Genomic DNA, 19,726 nt, shown 5'->3' with positions numbered 1-19,726 from the left:
TTACCACATCTCATCATAGGTCAGTGGCTTCCCAGGCATGTGCATATTTTCTTGACATAGCTTGTTCTTTTGTCAGCTTATTTTCACCGGACATTGGAGAATGTCCATTAGCATGAGATCCAATCTACAAGGTTTCAATGACTATGCAATTGTAGTTACAATCGTTTATAAGGTTGAAAATTCATTAATAGCCACTAATCTTTTCAGTCTTTGTGCTTTTCTATAGAGACATCTCAGACCCTATGTATTTGACCCAGGCCTTTTTAGCTTTCATGCCATTTTCTCCTATATTTTTGTACTAGTCAAATTACCCCTTAGCATGAAGCTTAAGAAGATGTGCACCTTCTTGCTCCTTTGGATATTTTGGGATGGATGCCCTGCATGCTGACCTCCCCTTTTGCTCCACATTTCCTCTTTCTCTTCCCCATTTTTCTGGGTTAAATTAGTATCCAGAGCACCTCTGCATCTAGCTTGTAACTTTTTCTGTTATTGCTCATTGCTTCCCTCTTCCATTTTTCTAGTCTTCCAAGGTTTTTTTTTTTTTTTTGCTAATTTGGGATTACCTAGTGTTATAAGATTCTAGCCATTATTGCTGTTATTGTCTGCTTTGAAAATTTCTGGACAAAAGAAGAATATTCATCCTAAGGCTTTTTGAAGATTAAAATGACTCAGGAAAAATATCTACAGTGTGATTCCTCCCCTTCCTCGCACCACAGGCCTCACTTTGTATTACACAGCGAGGTTTGCAGGTGTGCAGCTTTTTCCACTAACAACCTTCAGGGCTGGGCCCATTTTTGTGGCTATACCGGACTGAGGTTGTCAGTAAAATAAAATAAAAAAATAAGAAGGTTATTGCCTTGCTGCTCCTCTGTTACCTTACCTGAGATATAATGTTCGCCAAGTAAAAACAAAAACACTTGTCACCTGAGGATGAATTCTTATCCTTCTCTGAACTTTAAAGTACAACTTTTCAGAATTATAAAGTAGGAAGGGTGCAGGGTAGAGAAAGCAACCTTTTAAAACAAAGTTCAAATCAATAATAATTAACATTTCCTAGCCTCTATTTTCCTGCTAATAACCAAAGACAAGTACTAGTTAGAGAAGCCTCAAGTGTCTGGATTTCTGGACGTACCAGATGGTGCTGCATAAGGACTATGCATCGTGCCAGGGAGAAGCCTGGGTTGCTCTTAGCTACCACCTCTCCTACATCTTGACCTTGTCCGAGGACATTTAAACATGCCCAGTGCTTTGCACTGAGGCTTTTTCTTTGTTCTTTATTCTCTATCTTACCCATTTCTGATTTCAGGAGGTACATTTCTGCCATGCTTAGTGAGTGCTCTTGCGAGCTTTTATTTTTACTTCTTCCTTAATGAACTTGTTCTATTCATCTTTTATTTTTACTTCTTCCTTAACGAACTTGTTCTATTCATCTTTTTCTTTTCAGATTTCCTTTGACTCTCATGTTACTGCCTGATCTCACCAGATCCCCCCTCTCCCCCACTACATTGGTTCTTTCTCACTGTTATTTCTCAAGATCACCCAAAACCAGCACAGAAGCCTTCAATTTCTTCAATAGCTAGCATTAAGGTAGTTCTGCCTCTTCAGTTTTTTTTAATTTTTTTATTATTTTTTTTGTAAAATCTTTTCACAGATTGTCTGAAAACATATGTTTTCTTCTTTTGGTTTGTACTTCAAATATTTTCTTCTTCTGCAATTAACTCTGCTAACCAGCTCTGAGAAAGCTTTGATTTTTGTATAGAAATTTTCAGTACTGTTGAGTGTTGATATTGTGTTGACAAATACTGCCCATGCATTTTTGACAATATGAAAATCATTCCTATTAGGATGACAAAGCCTGAAACTGATTATGTTTAACCAGATTCTTGCTTTTCATCAGAGTTGTTTTAGCAGGACACATTCTTCCACTCCATTTGTTGTGAAAGTCATGATGTAATTGCCCTTGGTAAAGAAACTTGGTCTTAATTTGGTGGGTTTTGTCAAAACTTTCTTCGGTGGAACCAGAAGAAAATCGCTATTGGTTACCATCAACAGTTTTGGTTTAAGTGAAAAGGGTTACTTTTTTTTCTTTTCCAATATGTTTCTCGCTCCTGCTGAAGGGTAGATGTAGGGAGACCAATTAGGAAGCTGATGCAATAATTCAAGCAAGAGACAGAAGGGCCTGAACTTTTGAAATAGCATTAGGTATGGAGAATAATTTGCATTATCTTCAAAAATGTAAACAAAAAGTGTTTCCATAACTTATTTCATAATGTTGTAAGTGCTTTTAGAGTTTAGAAATCACAGTTTTTCTTAAGTCTCTATTTTCTTTTTAACATGTGCTTTTGGTACATGGCTAACTAAGCAATTTATCACATCCTCCACTTTTGTATTTCCTAGTTTTGGAAACTATCTACTTGATGTCTATTTCAGCTTTTAAAAAATATTTGTAGGTTTTTTACCTCTTGATTATAAAAGTAAAATTAAACAAAAATAACTTGGCACTGTCACCCAGGGATAAAAATGATTAACATTTCAGTGTTAATTTCCTATATGTTTTTCCTCTCAGTTTTTTTTTTTTTTTTTTTTTTTTTTTTGCGGTACGCGGGCCTCTCACTGTTGTAGCCTCTCCCGTTGCGGAGCACAGGCTCCGGACACGCAGGCTCAGCGGCCATGGCTCACGGGCCCAGCCGCTCCGCGGCATGTGGGATCTTCCCAGACCGGGGCACGAACCTGTGTCCCCTGCATCGGCAGGCGGACTCTCAACCACTGCGCCACCAGGGAAGCCCTCCTCTCAGTTTTTTGTAGATATAGAAATAATTGAGCCGAAGAGCATATCTGTAAATATTTATATAGAATCTTGCATTTTTATGAAGCATTATGTTATGAGATGTCATTAAATATTATGAGAGCCATAATACTGATTTATCATGTGGATGCACCATATATATTTTACCATTATTCTATTGTTGATCCTTCAGGCTGTTTCCAACTCATTGTTATTTTAACAAATGCCGTGGCCAATATTTTCATGAATAGTCATTCTTCACATATATCCTCAGGATAAGTTTTTAAAGTCAAGAACTTCTTTGAAGGCTTGAATCGAATAAGTGTAAAGATGTGAATGAGCCCTAATGGCTGAAATTTCCAACTAGTTGAAGAGGTAGAAGTAGTGCTTAGCTGCTCTGCATTTCCTGTGTCCACCTCCTGTTTACCTGGTCACCACCTTGGTTGCATTGGGCTAGAAAAGAATCAATATGCAGGAGGCCTAGTAACCTGATGAATAAGTAAAAAAGTGAAGGCTATGCTCTTGATATATCAGAGCATAGAGAAGTTTGGAGGAGAAGATCTGGAGTACAGTGATGGGGAGTCCTCTTGCCTTCTGACTCATTCTCATATGAGTATAGATGGACATCTCTACCCACTATTTCAACTTGGATGCCCACATGTTTATTGACTCTTCTTTGGAGTTTCTGTTTTATTTTTGTTAAGATCCTTCTGTTTATCAGAGAAGACAGCTTTTATCCATTATGTCCTGTTCTTCTTCAGCTATTTAGAAGTAGTGCACAGTAATGAAAATGACTCGCTAATCCCTGTTATTCTTTCATTGTGGAGGGAGTGTGGTGTGGGCATACATGGTAGAATAGCAGAAAGGAAGGGGGTGCTTAACCTCAAAAACTTCTGGAGAGTTCAGTTACTAGTTTAAGGAGACGGTATAATACACCTCTCCTTGTACAAGTCAGTTCATTTGAAGATAGTTCTTTGCTTTGGGTATGACATCTATTAAGCTGAGCACTCTCAGTCTTCAAGACGATATTTTTCTTGGCACCAGAAAGATAATTTTGTTTTTAATTAAAAAAAATATTTTGAATTAATTAATTTGGCTGCATTGGGTCTTAGTTGCGGCACATGGGCTTCTCTCTAGTTGTGGCATTTGGGTTCCACAGAGCATGGGCTCAATAGTTATGGCACACGGGCTTACTTGCCCCATGGCATGTTGGGATCTTAGTTCCCTGAATAGAGATTGAACCTGCATCCCCTGCATTGGAAAGCAGATTCTTTTTTTTTTTTTTTTTTGCGGTAGGTGGGCCTCTCACTGTTGTGGCCTCTCCCGTTGCGGAGCACAGGCTCTGGACGCACAGCCCCAGCGGCCATGGCTCACGGGCCCAGCCACTCCGCGGCATGTGGGATCTTCGCGGACCGGGGCACGAACCCATGTCCCCTGCATCAGCAGGCGGACTCTCAACCACTGCGCCACCAGGGAAGCCCTGGAAAGCAGATTCTTAACCACTGGACCACCAGGGAAGTTCCCAGAAATATAATTTTTTGATCTCAACGATGTTGACTGTAGTTTTTCTTGATCCTTGTTATTCTGAGGTTTTTTTTTTTATGTTGATGTAAAAAAATGATTTATCTTCTTTAAAAATGAATTCTAAAATAGCAGACTAACTTGGGGCATTCAGTATTGCTATAAAATTCCCTTTTGCTCTGTGAATAACTTTAATTCTGATTTTTAGAATTTCCAGTTATTAGTTAATAATTCCTTTTTCAAATTTCCATATTGAAATTAATGATCAATCTTAAAGTAAAATTATTTCAGCAACTGCAGTTCTATCACGATCCTAGGAAGCTAATTACAGGAATAAATAAAAATGGTTACAAATAGCATTTGTATCTATATTTAAAAAGCAATTGACCAAGCAGATGTTGTTACAGATTTTTGTCTTTGATATGATAAATTTCCCATTAATTTTGAAAATCTGGGTTTAAGGGATGTGCTTTCAGATTTTGCATAGTTGAGCTGCAATTTGTGAAAGTTCAAGCAGCTGTTCTGACAAACCATTTGACAAATTTGTAACTGAGGCTGTTTTAAGCAAAGTTTTAGAGCTTTATGTTTTGTATTTTATGTTCAGACACATGTATTTGAATTTCTTCTGTTTTTGTGGATCTAGAAGTTTGTATGTTTGCATGTGTTTATTCTTTCTCTCTCTCTGATTTATATGTATATTTGTGCCGTGCATGTGTGTGTGTATGTGTATATGTATACTTACATTGTACATCCAGCCTAAGTTGGTTGTAAGGATGCATATACTTCATCTTTTTTTAATAAAAAATATTCAGTTTAAGCTCTCACTATATAATTAAATTTTTTTTTCTTTTTGCCTAGGTTGAAGAAATTGTGGATATTGGATCATTTGCCCCAGAAGACATTCATATTCCTAAGATTTATGTACATCGCCTTATAAAGGGAGAAAAATATGAGAAAAGAATTGAGGTAATTGACTTAGCTTGTCTGTCAGTATTTATGGATCTGACTGTCAGAGATGTGTCCCTGGGGCTATTCTAGATGATAAGGAATTAGAGCTGAACAGGAAGTCTTGCTCTGAATCTTAATAGGAGCTTCTCATGTGTCTATCTTGAGGGGACATGATTGTCTATGTAATTGTCCAGTTCAACAGTTCCTTGTGTATATCATCAAATTACATGCTTCTCTAGGCTGTGTCTTCTAGGCTTTTGTAACTGTCCTAATTTATGATGCATAGTTTTGGCTGGCTGTCCTAATGGGTAGAGGAGGATAATCAGGTCTTCGGTGGCTTTACCCCTGCTGGACTCTTAGTGTTTGAGTGTTCAGAACTATCTATCTATCTTGAAGTCTTTGCACATTATAGAGTCCAGACAGAACATCATTTCCCATGAGTGTTGGGCTCTGGGCAGCTGGTGGGTATGAGATCATGGCAAGGAGTGGGTACCGGGAGCATTGGAGGTACTCTAAGGCTACTGAGAGCATGAAGACCAGCTGGACCAGAATTGATATCAAGATTCAGAAGTGTCTAGGGATCGGCAACAGAATAGACGTGAAGTAAGAGATACCGTGGATTCAGAGATACCCTCTACCCGCGGACATCAAACAGAAAGGCATTCTGCAATCTAAAACTAATGTCAGGGGCCAGGGATCAAAAATGGGACATTTGCAAACAGAAACCAGAGTCTGTATCAAGGAGATTTAGTAACGGAAATAGTTTTCTGGCTGGTTTCTGGATATTTCTATGATTCAGTTATAGCAAAACCAGTCTAGACTCTGCATGTGGAAATAGGCAGTTGGCAGCAGCAATATCTGGTAAACACATTCTCACAGCCCTGCAAAAATAAAGTCCCAAGGTCTATTTCCTTTTCTTTATTCTGGCTTCATCCCAGAGCACCTGAGGAGAGTTCAGTTGCAGGAGTCTTAGAGTAACAGTAGTGGCACTCAGTGTGACAGCAACAGAGGAATTATTTGCTTCAAGGAGACAGAACAATTATATCTTCCTCTTCAAACATCTGACCTCTTTCACTTACTTTTTATTTAATTAATTAATTTATTTGTTTGTTTTATTTATTTTTTAAATTTACTTATTTGGCTGCACTGGGTCTTAGTTGCAGCATGTGGGATCTAGTTCCCTGACCAGGGATTGCAACCGGGCCCCCAGCATTGGAAGCGCAGAGTCTTAGCCACTGGACCACCAGGGAAGTCTTTTCACTTACATTTTAAAGAATTATTTCTGTCATCAAATTTTATCCATAGTATTCTTTTTAAATTTAAAAATTCTCTACATTATATTGCAGATTTGCCTTATAGTAGTAATGGGAGAGAGTTTTGTATTTCATTAGTGTTAAAATACAAAGTATACCTCAACCATGAATAATTGATTTCTGTTTATTTTAAAGCGTTTATCAATCCGGAAAGAGGAAGATGTAAAAACCACATCTGGTAAACCTGGAGATAATGTAAGGGAACGTATCATCAAGCGGGCAGCTCTTGAATTTGAGGATGGCATGTATGGTATCCTTTATTCCTTGCCCCCTGGGCTGGGCAAAGACGTAGCCCTCACTTTTTACATATTCATCAGTTACTAGGCCTCCTGCATAGTGATTCCTTTCTAGTCCATTGTAACTTCTAAAGCAATTGATCAATTTTTACAGATGTGGCATATAACCTAAAGGTATCAAGATAAATGAAATTAGAATTATAATCCTTTTGCCTTCTTGAAACAAAATGGTGACTGAAAATTTCCTTAGCTGTTCTCTAATATATAAGGAATTTCATTATAATTTGGCATATGGCTAAGGGTAATTGGGAGAAAAGATTACCCAAGGTGAGGGTTTCAAATCTCAGAGGTACTGCTTATAACCAGTGCTATTTACTTTCTCTGTGTTCTGACATTTACATACTCATTGAAACGTAAGATCCAACTTCTTAACAACCTCTTGTTTCCCCTGACAAAGATTCTGTGAATGTACCCTTTTATGTCTGATGTTTTGTAAGGGTATTCAATGAATGATTCAAATTCTGCTGTAGATATTGAATACTTTGTCAAAAAAGAGGTAGGTGAAGATGGTTTAGTGCAATTAGTGTTTGGATTTTGAATGTGTTTAAATAACAGTGAGTCTATTCACCATTTTGTTGATTTTCAAGACATCAACTGTTGAACTATATAATACAAATAATACATATAAATTCAAATAGTATGATAAGATAAATATTTGTTGAATGGTGAATCCAGTAAAGCCATACTTAAAGGCCTGGGACAGGAAGTAGTAGAAACATGACATGTGTCTCCATTCTCTGAGCTTCCCCTAGTCCATAAAAATCTTCTTTCAGACTGATATTGACAGGAGAACTGTTTTTTTACTTTCTTTTTACCTCCACCACTTCATTTTTCTTTATCTTTCAGTTTATACATTGGGTTATGGTGGGAATTCACATAGGGGAAGAGAGTATAATAGTGCTTCCTCTTCCACCGCCAGTATCAGCAAGATATGGAGTCAACCAAGTGAACTGAACAGGTGAAAGCTAGTCTCTGGGTTTTCTTCTTACAGTCCAGTCAGTTGGTTTACCATTGATATTTTAACACTGACTCTATGATAACGCTGATTTTTAGATATAATGGATTCTAGGTATCCTTTATTCACTGTCATTGTATTGCCTATGAAAAATATTTGCAAGTCAGTTCATATAAATGGTCCTTTCCATAGCACCTACTCTTTTTCAACCCAAATTACATAGGCTTTTTTCTCCCTGGTATTTGACTTACTAAAAAATACTAAAGAACTGAGAAAATTATAGCATATGTTGAAAGAGGGGGGGTATAAAACTTGTAATTTGGGTTGCCCTTACCTGAAAATGCCTGCTTATAATTATAATGGAATTAATACCTCAGTGTGTTCCATGCATCACTGTGAGAAATGAAGTACAAATAAGTCTACACTAGATTGTGATTTGGTAAGAGGTGAACCAAGAAGCTATCCTCATAGCTTCATAGACTTACTGTATTCACAAGAGGTGACCTGGCACATTGAGTTGTCCTGCTGGCCTTTGTAGTCTATAATATGGCAGCATATACAAACTTTATCTTTTCTGGACTTCATTCACAAAGCACTCACTGTTATTAGAATCTCATCAGAGTGCCATCATTCTTTGCACTAATTCTGTCAAAGTCTGTGGTTTGCAGTGGTAGTGGACAGCAATTCCAGACAGCGTCAGTTTCTGTTTGTTTTTTTTTTTTTGGCCAAAGTGCACAGCTTACAGGATCTTAGTTCCCCAACCAGGGATCAAACCGAGGCCCACAGCAGTGAAAGTGCCAAGTCCTAACCACTGGACCACCAGGGAATTCCCACAGACAGTGTTAGTATTTCTGATCTGGTCAGCCTGCTTGTATTGAGAGGCAAGGTCGAATCCACACCACTGCATACAAGTCAGAACTTTGATCACCCAAGGAAGAAGATTTAATACCCTCAGTTAGCTCTTCTTTAAGAAAAAATTTCATTGAAGTGTAGTTGATTTACAATGTTGTGTTTAACTTCTGCTGTACAGCAAAGTGACTCAGTTATGCATACATAGATTCTTTTTCAGATTCTTTTTCATTATTGTCTGTCACAGGATATTGAATATAGTTCCCTGTGCTATATGGTAGGACCTTGTTGTTTATCCATTCTATATATAATAGTTTGCTAATTCAACCAGTTAGCTCTTTGATGCTGTAACACAGCTTTTGTTTTTATATGGTCTCAAATGTGTTCACTGAAGCTTAAACATCCCCACCATCCTGTTTATGTCTTAAGGAAGGTTCAGTTACCAATGGATGTTATCACAGTGATCCAAAGGAATCTATACAATTTAGGCAGACATTTTGGTGTTGTCATAAAACTTTTTTTAAAATTCAAAAATGGTACCCCGTTTTAGAATATTTTAATCATCTTTATTTTCAGTTGCAGTTTTGAATAGTGAAAAATGCTTTTAAACAAAGGTCAGGCCATGTTATATCAGACATCAGTCATAATAAATCATAATACAGTCCAAATTTGCTAACTATGTCTTACAATAAAAATGACCTCTTGGCTAGTTTTCTGAAGCCACTGCTTTGATATCTTTATGGGGAAGGCTGTGATTAAGAGATTTTCTTTTTGAAAAAATTACAAAATAATACCTAGAGGGTGGTGGGAGAATGTATTCAGTGATTACATTCAGAGTAAGTACCTTTAAAGAAGGCCTATGTTCAGATTTATTCATGTAGAAGATTTATGACATAATCTATCTTTTATATGCTGGACCTTAACCTCTTTTTTTCCAGCTAATTTGGGCATAGGAATACCGCTTCTGGCCAGCAACTTTATCAGCCCCAGCATGACTGTCCATCTGCAAAGTGAAAATGGAGTCCTGGGTTTGGTAAGATAGAAATTAAAGTTTTATTTATTCAATCTTGATGGAGAATGAGATATTTTATATAGTGAAATCTTCTTATAACTGAGAGTTGTTACCTTAAAGTTCCCAATCTTGTTTTTCTTTCTTTTTATCCTCATGATAAAATATTTAACTTTTCCCATAAAATGGTGGTACTTGTGAGCACGTCGTGTTGTGTTTTTTGGAGTAGATGGTGGTTTCCTGACTATGAGCTTTCCGACTGCTCCTCCTTTGTCCCTGTATCAGCTTCCGTCTCCCCTATTGCATCTGCTTCAGAGATCTCACACCATCATATTTAGGTAGTTACTTTTAACCTTTGTGTGATTGAACAAGATAATGAAGGTCATTAACAATTCTACATTAAATAAAAATCAGTAAGTCTCAGCATGAGAAACTGAAGAGTAACATTTCTACTTTAGGACAGGACATTTTTTGACAGTTGATTGATTCAAGAACTTCTCATGTAATACTCGTTTTGAGGCCACGTTGTTCAAAAGGGTAGAATTTTCCCTTCCTCAAGATTAACCTTCCAGATGGGCTCGATATTCTCATAGAATTTGGCCATTCTCTTTATTCAATATTATAATAAAATTAAGAAATACTTAAGCTTCCTGGGTAACATTTTTTATTTACTTATTAATTATGGCAGAGATTACTTATAGTCTGACAATTTATAATATTCCTAATCTTTTATTGTTTTTCAGTAGCTCTTAACTGTTAATGCAGTGCAAATTGTACATATGGAACATGTATATCTAGTATTTAAAATATAAATAATGGTCATGAGAGTGTAGTTGATACTGATTGAGGCAATAATTGTGATCACTTTCAGAAACACAAAAATGATGTGAGTCTGGATAAAAGCAGATTCATATTGCAGTCAAAGACATAAATTTTTAAGGTACCTTAAAGATTATCTAGAGTGACCAATTCCCTCATTTTGAAGACAAGGGAAATAAGTCAATATGAATTACCCATGGTCACTGTTTAAAGAAAAATTTACACAGGTCTAAAACATTAGTTGCCATTTCAATTTATTCAAAGAATAAATTTTTGGTCCCTTTTTTTGAAAGTATGTTAAAATTTCACAGCCAATATTTCCTCATTCTTGGCTCTAATTTAGACCTTTTCTTTTCCATTTCCTCCCTTTTCGTTTAATAAATGTTATGTTATGAAACTACTCCAAGTAATTAGAGATGGTTTATAAGAATACATAGAAAATTAAAAATCAAAAACTTAGTGAGAATTACCAGGCAAAAAGAAAATAAAGGTATCAAAACTTAGATGGACTGAGAGATAAGGTTAGAACTGCAAATCCGAGCCTTTAGGTGCTACATACCAAAAAGCTGAAACTGCTTCTCCAGACCCTTCTAGCCAAATAAGGCAGCCATTTAGTTTGTATTCATTGATATACTACCAGGAAGATTTCTGAATAACATCGGCTGCATAGTAGGTACTAAATAATTACTTTTTTATTGACCTGTGTTTCCAACAGCTTAACATTTCTTTCAGACTTTGGTAGTTTTTAGAAAATATTTTTCACTTACCCAAGCACAGTTTTTAGCATAGAAAAGACAAATCAACGTGGAAAACAGAGCCACGAAAACACTGGGATTATTTTGAAAAGGTTCACCTCAAGTCTTTTGATGATTTCCTAGGGTTTTAAGCAAAGTTACTTATATTTCAGTTTTAGTGTGTGATTCAGTGAGAAACTTCTTTTCCTAATTGAACATGTGCTTTATTTGACAGGGTCCTTACCCATTAGAAAATGAAGTTGATGCAGATCTAATCAATGCAGGTAAACTCACTCATTACATGTTTTTCCAGCCTTCTCCTTTGCTATTGATTTAGTTCTCTGCCAAGTAATAGCAAAGAGTTGGGCTTGTTTCTTTGTCTTTTCCTGGAGAGTATGCCACTGTATTTTTCATGGAGGAAGCGAGAGAGAAGCCTTCCTAGTGCCCTCTTGGTCCGGATTGCCTGTCAGAGGTCTCCCCTATTTAGGGCAGAGTAAGATAAAGGAGAAATTGCAGGAGGGGCTACATATAATGGTAGGAGCTTTGGTGGGTCAATCAGTCAGCGTCCTGAGAGCACTCTCAGGTGGGGTAACGAGGAGAATTAAAGGAAGGGACAGTTTACAAGGGTGCAGACAAGATTAAGGGAAACCAGAAAGGATGCTGAAGCACCACAGGGAGTTCTTATCACTCCTAGGCCCTAAGGGGCAGCTGTGGGAGAGGACCACCTAACAGGAAGCAGGGTCTTTGTAGAGGAACACGACCATCTTGCAGAAACCTGGGTGAGGGTGAGAATGGAGGTCTTTTCTGCTGGGTCTCCTGCTTGTGCCTCCCATTGACCAATCCCAGGTTGAAATAGGTCTGCTTTCTCATGATGAGAAGGTGGGGAGTGGATCCATAGTGGCCAAAATCAAGATCTGGTGCACTGAGGTTTTTGTTGTGGTTAATAATTACTGTCCTCTAGTCGACATCAGAGTTAGGAGAGCATCCTTCAAAGGTTCAAGGGTGCTTAAGGATGTACTCTGCCACTCAGTGCAACCCAGTGATGTAAGTAATAAATACAGAGTTTCTTTGTACTGGGGACTCTAGCCTGTCTTCTCCTTTATTCCTGCATTCATATGCTTTGCCTTTTATTATTAGCTTTTATTTGACTGGGACATAGGGTCACATGTAGCAGCAGCCTAGAGGAGGAAAAACAGGTCAGACCTTTTGCCCATGCTTGAGGCAGCACTGCCACCATGTTAGGGCTAAAGATTATCCTTAGAATGGGGCTGTCCATAAGAAGCTAATTTTTATATTCTAGCATGTTTTTCTTTACTGTTCTTCTACTCCTGTTCACTCTACCCCCGCAAAAGTATTATTGTTGCTTCATGTTCAAAAACAGTGTGTGTAAATTTCAGAAGAGAAGTAAGAGCTGAACATAAAGGCCAGCTGCCAAGTAGAATTGATGTTTGATGCTTAGGATTTTTGAAAGTAAAACAGCTTCTGGTTGAATAGTTGAGTTAGTTAACACAACTCAACTCTGAAAGGCCCACTGTGGTAAAGCAATGACATTTAACCAAGGCTGTAATTTAATTGTACTGTACCCTTTAGCAATAGCTCGTTGATCTGTGAAAATATTTGCTGCTTGGTTTAATTAATTAATGTTAGTGAGTTATTTGCAAAATGAATAACTCCATTTTCCAAATATCAGGCTTGAGCTCATAAAACCCACTTTTTTTGGAAAAGTAGCTAATCTTTTCAATGACATCATTGGACAGCAGGCATTTCTGATTCCATTGAGCTTTAGCTCTATCCTGATGAAGCCACCAGTTTTAGATGTCAACTTCTGAGATATCACGTATAATCTTAAACTACTTTGTAAAACAAGAATTCATTGCTTTGGGGAAGCCAGGCTGCAGAATAGTTTAATAATATCCTATCATTTTCATCAAAGTCCTGTTTGGAACTTATGATGCTTTTGACTTTGGAACTAAGTTAGGGAGGAAATACTTTGAACTTGAGAACCCAGAATCTAAATTGGTGGTTCCGCAATTCCCCAAGTTTGGAAATTACTAGGAAGATCAGCCCATTGTTTGTGTTAATTTGAAATTATTTCTATAGAAATCCCTTGGAAGGAATATAAAGAGTTATGTTTCTGGGCATAATCAGTGTATTAAAATTTTAAAATAATACAGCTATTTCTAAGGATCCCTTTTTCTAAATAATAATTTCATATGGTTATATAACAATGAATGACCACTTGTATAGTACTACATAGTTTACAGCATACTTTTTTCAAATATATTAAATCATTTGAACCTCAAGTGAAAACTTGTTGTACAGATTGGGAAATCAAGCCCAGAAAAGTGACGTGATGTTCTCAAGATCACGTTGCTAGGGACTGGACTAACACAGGGTCTCCTGCTCCTGGCCCCCTGGCCTTTTCTGCACGTTGAGCTATATCCACTGATAACCTGAGTTTTACAGAGGTGCATAAGGCAGTGCTTAGAACATTTCCAAGGTCCCAGGAAGATTTGCAGTATCCCAATGGAATTGTGAAATTTCTAATAAATCTCACGTTAGCTTTCATATTAATGTGCATTTTGCATTCTTTCCTATTTCTTAATATTACTTTCTTTAATATCAAAATAATGTTTTAAATGACTTCCTTTTGATTAAAACTACTTAGAAAGAACCACCGTGTTAATCTCACAGCTTTTGAATATCTGTGGTTCCTGCCATGTACCTCTAGAGCAGTGGTTTTCCGTGGGAAAGAGGGGTGATTGCTCTCCCCTGGGGACATTTGACAATGTCTGGAGACATTTTTGATTGCCAGTGTTACTGGCATTTAGTGGGTAGAGGCCAGGGATGCTGTTAAATATCCTACAATAACCAGAACATTTATCCAGCTCCCAGCATCAATAGTGCCTGCTCTAGAGGTCTGTGTGCCACATCTGAAGAATCACAGGCCTGAACATTAAAGTTCAAATAGTATGGCATTCAAGATCTATCTAATGGTTGTGACTGACCTTTTCAAATTTATCTTTCTCTACGCCCTACAAGGTCTTCTGAGTCCACCCATACTGAACTGCTGGATCTTTTCTGACCATGACTCGTGCTTTCCTTTCTCTGTGACTGCTCTTGCTGTGCCTTTCATTTTTTGTTTTGTTCTATCCCTTCCTTTTTTATCCCCGTCTCTTTATTGGTAATGTCCTATTGAAATGCATTATACCTATCCTTGAAATCCCAGTTCATTTGTCCTCTCCAGATCCTTCTGTGGCTCAGAAGTGCTCCTCCTTCAAACCCACAACACATCTAGTGTCTCATAAGCATACCATATTTTGCCTTGTAATTATTTGTGTATATTCATCTCTCTTGCTGGGTATTATGTTCCCTTTTCTTGGGGCAGTGGTTCTCAAAGTGGTCCCCAGAGCCACAGCATTAGCATCCCCATCACTGGGGACTTGTTAGCGATGGAAACTCTCAGACTCTAGGGAGCTGAGCTCAGCAGTCTGCATTTTTATAAGCCCTCCATGTGATTCTGATGGGTGTTAACGTTTGAGAACCATTCGTTTAGGGCATCTGCATTTTGTGTGTAACATTGTTCAAGGCACAGAGTAGACATTTACTTGATATTGAGTGAATGACATGTTATATCATGAGCCAAAGGACTCAAAACTATGAAATTGAGTAACTATTGCCTGAATATCATTAGAGGATATAGACATACACAGAGCAAATTTGGAGGAGACAGAAATCAATTAGGAAAAATCAAATAAGAAAGACCCTTTTCTTTAAGATGTTGATTGTGTTATTGATGATAATTGTTTCTTGACTAAATTTGGACATTGCATTTGAAAAGCATGGATTCAACTTTAGGATACCTTTTTTTGTTTAGATTTTGGATATTAAAAATGATGAAAATTAACTTTGCTTCCAAAGAATGTATTTATAAGATGCCAGAATGTGTTAGCAGGGGCCTGAGAATAACTTTGTTTCATAAGAATTATTTTCTGGGCTCTTTAATAAAGCCATCCTTCATAAATCACATGGGGAGAGCTGAAGCTCTCTGCATTGATCTCAAAGTTTCCTATAAAGTGGTAAATAATGCCTTCTATGTACTACCAGCTGGTTGAGACGGCCTTTTGGAAGTCATTGTGATTTATCACATAGAGAACAAATAATTGAGAATTTTTTGTTTCTCTGCATTTTCAGCCTGCAAGTTCTTCCTTGCCTCTCCACCTCACAGGATTGGTGAGGAACTGTATTTGCTGGACGTGAAAGTTGTGTTAGGATAAGGTCTAGTTGTATTACACTTGTCCTGAAACCTGGAATTCACGGGCTGGTGTATAACCCCACCATAAAAGTGAATTGCTTGCCCCTGTAGCATTTATCCCTAAAGGGGTGATGGCACTGTCTTTTCCACAAGCAGGTTTGCAGTGAGGAATAATAACAATGACAATAATAAAAGTAATGTTTACAGAGTCCTTTCTCTATGCCAGGTACTAGAGTTAAAGACTTCACATGCACCATTTCATTTAATTCTTCAAATATTATGTGCTGTCCAAAAGCCAGCCCCTACTAACCGCACCAGAAAGTATTTTCCAAAGCTTTTCAGCTTTGTGGTCCTTTAAAAGATGTGAAAATGTTTCCTTTGTTTAGAATCAAACTTTTTTGGCCAATAAATAATTCAGCATGATATAGTCTTACCCTTGCTTTACAGTTGAGCTCAAATGGAGCAGGGTACTGGTGGAGAAGTTAGCTCTCAGGGAAGACTTGAGAAGTTGAGGTTATAGCTGTTGTTACACAGCTGAGCACAATCAGATCGGTCTGGTCCTGTTGTGTCCAAGAGCTTCTCTCTGTTCTAATCTTGGAATCACTTTTCTTCCCCTTCTTTTTGTCTGCCCTGTCACACTGGGACCATGGCATGAGGTGTTATCAGACAGTTGACTTACCTTTGGCAAAGTGGCATGTGAGCACTTTTCTACTGAGACCAGAAGCTTCTCCTAGGCACCTAAAGCTCCTGCACAGACAGGTCACAAGAAAAAAGCAGCTCAAGTTTGAGTCAGGTGATATTATAGGTTGTGTGGGGACTGGATGACCTTGAAGAACTTTTCCAGTTCTGGACTTTTATTATGAGATGTAAGTTTTGTGAGAGGTCCTTCCAAGAGGACCTTCTTTGGTTTTAATAGAAACATAGGAGCAAGGGAAGAAAAATGAAGCAGAGAGAGAGATGGAAGAAGAGATTCAGTCCCAGTGATGTTAAGGAATTAGGTGGGACCTTTCTTTCTAGGTTATTTACTGAATTTTAAGAAATATCTGAGGAGCATCTCCTGTGTCACTCCCTTCAAGTTGTATTCCTTCATGTCTGTTCCACAATATCTTTGCTCTAGTGACTTACAGTAGCATGGGTTTTGACAGGTGCATCCCAGCACCTCCTTTCCTCCTCACTCCTATTAGCATTTAACAGGGACTTGTGAAGGGACTGAGTCTGGTGGGAGGCGGGGATGGTTACATAATAATAGGCAGTAGAGGGGTGCATTGTCTGTAGAGAATTTCAAAGCAATAATAAAATTAAAAGTTGGGCTGCTTTTTATTATCACCATGCAAGGGCAAATCTGAACAATGTTAGTGACAAAATGCTCTTCTTCATAGGTGAACAGTTCCCACTGTGTCTCCCATACCCCTGTTGCTGCCACATTTTGGTTAAGGGACCCTTAGTTCTGTAGGAAACAGAGAAGGTATAGACCTCTGTCTCCACCATGATTTCCACTCTTAGAAATCTAATAGCCTTTTCTTTCCTCTTTTTCTCCCGTGTGTGTGTGTTTGTGTGTGTGTGTCTGTGTAGGCAAGGAAACAGTTACTGTTCTTCCAGGAGCCTCTTATTTCTCCAGCGATGAATCATTTGCGATGATTAGAGGGTATGTAATAACGGAGCCCCTCATGTTTCACATGACGTTTAATGAGCTGAGTCATTCCCTGAGTCTGTTAGCAAGACTCTGAAACATAGACATCTCTCCCAGCCAGAAAATGATCATGGGCTTGTTTGGCTGCACCAAGATGTGAAATTATTCACATTGAATGTTGGCAGTTGGAACTTCCAGCCCGCTATTATCAAAGGAACCCTCAAAATGGAATATATATCTGTGCCAACTAAACTGAAGTAAACACTTTTAAGGCTCTTTCTGAGGATCCTAACATTTTCTACAAACTGTGTTTTCATTTTCTAGCTAGTGTTTGCTTTCAAATCTAGCCATATTCTCCCTCACTGAAGGAAACAAACTCACTGTGTGTACACCTGTTTTTAATTTGTTTTTGGAGACAGTATAGGCTATAATTTTTTAAAAAGAACTCTTAATGGTTATTTCTCTACATTAGCTTGAGCCAATCTATTTGGAAATCAGGTGTTGAGTGGAGGAGAGCAAATGTACTTTGGTGGGGGGGGAGGTTAGAATTATTTATTTTCATTGCTGGCAATCTCAAGCAAAAGGGACATAAAGCTTGTGAAGTTTGCTTTATATTTCTTCTTTATCTTTCTCAGGGGACATGTCAATCTAACAATGCTAGGAGCCATGCAGGTTTCCAAATATGGTGACCTGGCTAACTGGATGATACCAGTAAGTAGACATGTTTTCTTCTGAATTATGCCTGGGTCAGAATAGTTATTCTTGAAGTATTAAGAAAAATCTTGTCAAATTGCTTTGAGTGCAAATATAATTGTTACAAAAATAAATATTTTGATATGTATTTCTTATTTCAATCAAATTCTAATAAAGGAAATACTGAAAATATTTAGCCTTGCCAGTTTACTGTGTAGTTGGGACTAAAAATAGGTAAGATCAGAGTCAAAGCATAATTTTCCATGGAGGAATAGAAAACTGAGGAAGGTAAAAAAGAATGGGTTAATTATACTCTGATAAAAGTAAGAAATACAAATATTTATTATAACTCAATTTTTATAACTAGAAAGTACAATTAAGTTCATTAATTTTATGTTAATTCTATTATTTTCTTATTCACAGTGATTAAAATCCTCTCTTGATTAGTCATGTGACCCCATGAGTAATCAATCACATTTTCTTCTATTATGGAATACAAAACCTGTGATGTTTAAACATGCTTGTGAAATGCAAACAGTGTTCATTTACTAATGACTTAGGTCAAGGAAGGAGCCTCTTGGAATTAGCTTTGGAAAAAGGACTGTCATCAGTTGATTTATGAGTGTGGTTCTTTACATTCCTGATTGGTGCTTCCTGACGTGTATATGGAAACAACAATGAATGTGTGTCTACGATTATGAGCTCATTTTGGCTGGTAGCTCAGGTTACTCTTTTTTTTTTTTTGCGGTACGCGGGCCTCTCACTGTTGTGAACTCTCCCGTTGCGGAGCACAGGCTCCAGACGCGCAGGCTCAGCGGCCATGGCTCACAGGCCTAGCCGCTCTGCGGCATGTGGGATCTTCCCGGACCGGGGCACGAACCCGCGTCCCCTGCGTCGGCAGGCGGACTCTCAAACCACTGCGCCAGCGGGAGGGGGGGCGGGGGGAGCCCTCAGATTACTCTTTTAATGTGTGTGTTTAAGGATTTCTGCGTGTTTCTCTGAATTATCAACTACAAGGAATTTAAGTAACTGAGGCTGATGTTCTATGATGAGAGTTTTTTGTTTTTTGAAATTTCTTAGATTTTTCTCTACTCATTTTTTGAGGAAGGTGGATTAATATAGTTTATAACAATGTTAGAGATTGTGTTAGTTTAGCTTTTTTGATCTATGATCTCCCAAAACATTATTTTAAATTTTCAATTTTTATTATAACCTGGTTCTCAAACGTGGTTGCATATTGGAAGCACCTGGGAATTTTAAAAACTGGTGATACCTCGGTGCCCCCCCTTAATGATCCCAATTTAATTAATCTGAGATATAGCCTGGGAATTGGGCATTTTAAAATCAATCCTAGGTGATTACAATATGTAACCAAGTTTGAGAACCGAGTTTGTGTGTATTAAAGAATGATCATCAGGGACTTCCCTGGTGGCACAGTGGTTAAGAATCTGCCTGCCAATGCAAGGGACACGGGTTCGAGCCCTGGTCTGGGAAGATCCCACATGCCGCGGAGTGGCTGGGCCCATGAGCCATGGCTGCTGAGCCTGCGCGTCTGGAGCCGTGCTCCGCAGTGGGAGAGGCCACAACGGTGAGAGGCCCGTGTACCACAAAAAACAAAAAAATGTTCATCATCCTAAATCAGCCATAGGGATAAGAGTTAGCAGCTTTTGGAGGCTTCAAAGAAATCAGAGAGGGTCTCCTGAGCATTGTATATAGTAAGTCAGATTGATAACTTTATAGGAATGTTTATTTGTGTAGAAAGAATGCATTTCTTTTTTCAAATTTTAGAAAAAGGCTATAGGAAGTAGTAGAAGGAGCATAGAAAAGCAAGCCCTGGGTTTTAGCCCTGACTCTACCAGTAATCAAAGTGTAACCTTGAACATGTCACTTAAGCTCTTTGGGTTAAAACATCCTCATCT

At 38.0% G+C, this 19,726-nt stretch overlaps 1 protein-coding gene across 3 annotated transcripts in view; it reads left to right on the top strand.

Moving 5' to 3' along the window:
* OXCT1 (3-oxoacid CoA-transferase 1) overlaps window positions 1-19,726 on the top strand; it is a 145,054-nt gene that overhangs the window by 66,042 nt on the left and 59,286 nt on the right. For all 3 annotated transcript variants that reach the window (XM_089908812.1, XM_022598418.3, XM_089908811.1), the window contains exons 8-13: window positions 5,165-5,272; window positions 6,703-6,817; window positions 9,606-9,700; window positions 11,465-11,513; window positions 17,057-17,129; window positions 17,750-17,825. In XM_089908812.1, the coding sequence (XP_089764938.1) occupies window positions 5,165-5,272; window positions 6,703-6,817; window positions 9,606-9,700; window positions 11,465-11,513; window positions 17,057-17,129; window positions 17,750-17,825 (516 nt within the window). The remainder of the gene's footprint in view (window positions 1-5,164; window positions 5,273-6,702; window positions 6,818-9,605; window positions 9,701-11,464; window positions 11,514-17,056; window positions 17,130-17,749; window positions 17,826-19,726) is intronic.

The sequence above is a fragment of the Delphinapterus leucas genome, chromosome 3, assembly GCF_059928025.1.
Source record: "Delphinapterus leucas isolate spDelLeu-1000000601 "Yukka" chromosome 3, BTC_Dleu_Yukka2, whole genome shotgun sequence".
In the NCBI taxonomy this organism is placed as follows: domain Eukaryota; kingdom Metazoa; phylum Chordata; class Mammalia; order Artiodactyla; family Monodontidae; genus Delphinapterus; species Delphinapterus leucas.
Note: the sequence above shows the minus strand (reverse complement) of the source record. Positions and strands in the feature narration are given on the sequence as shown.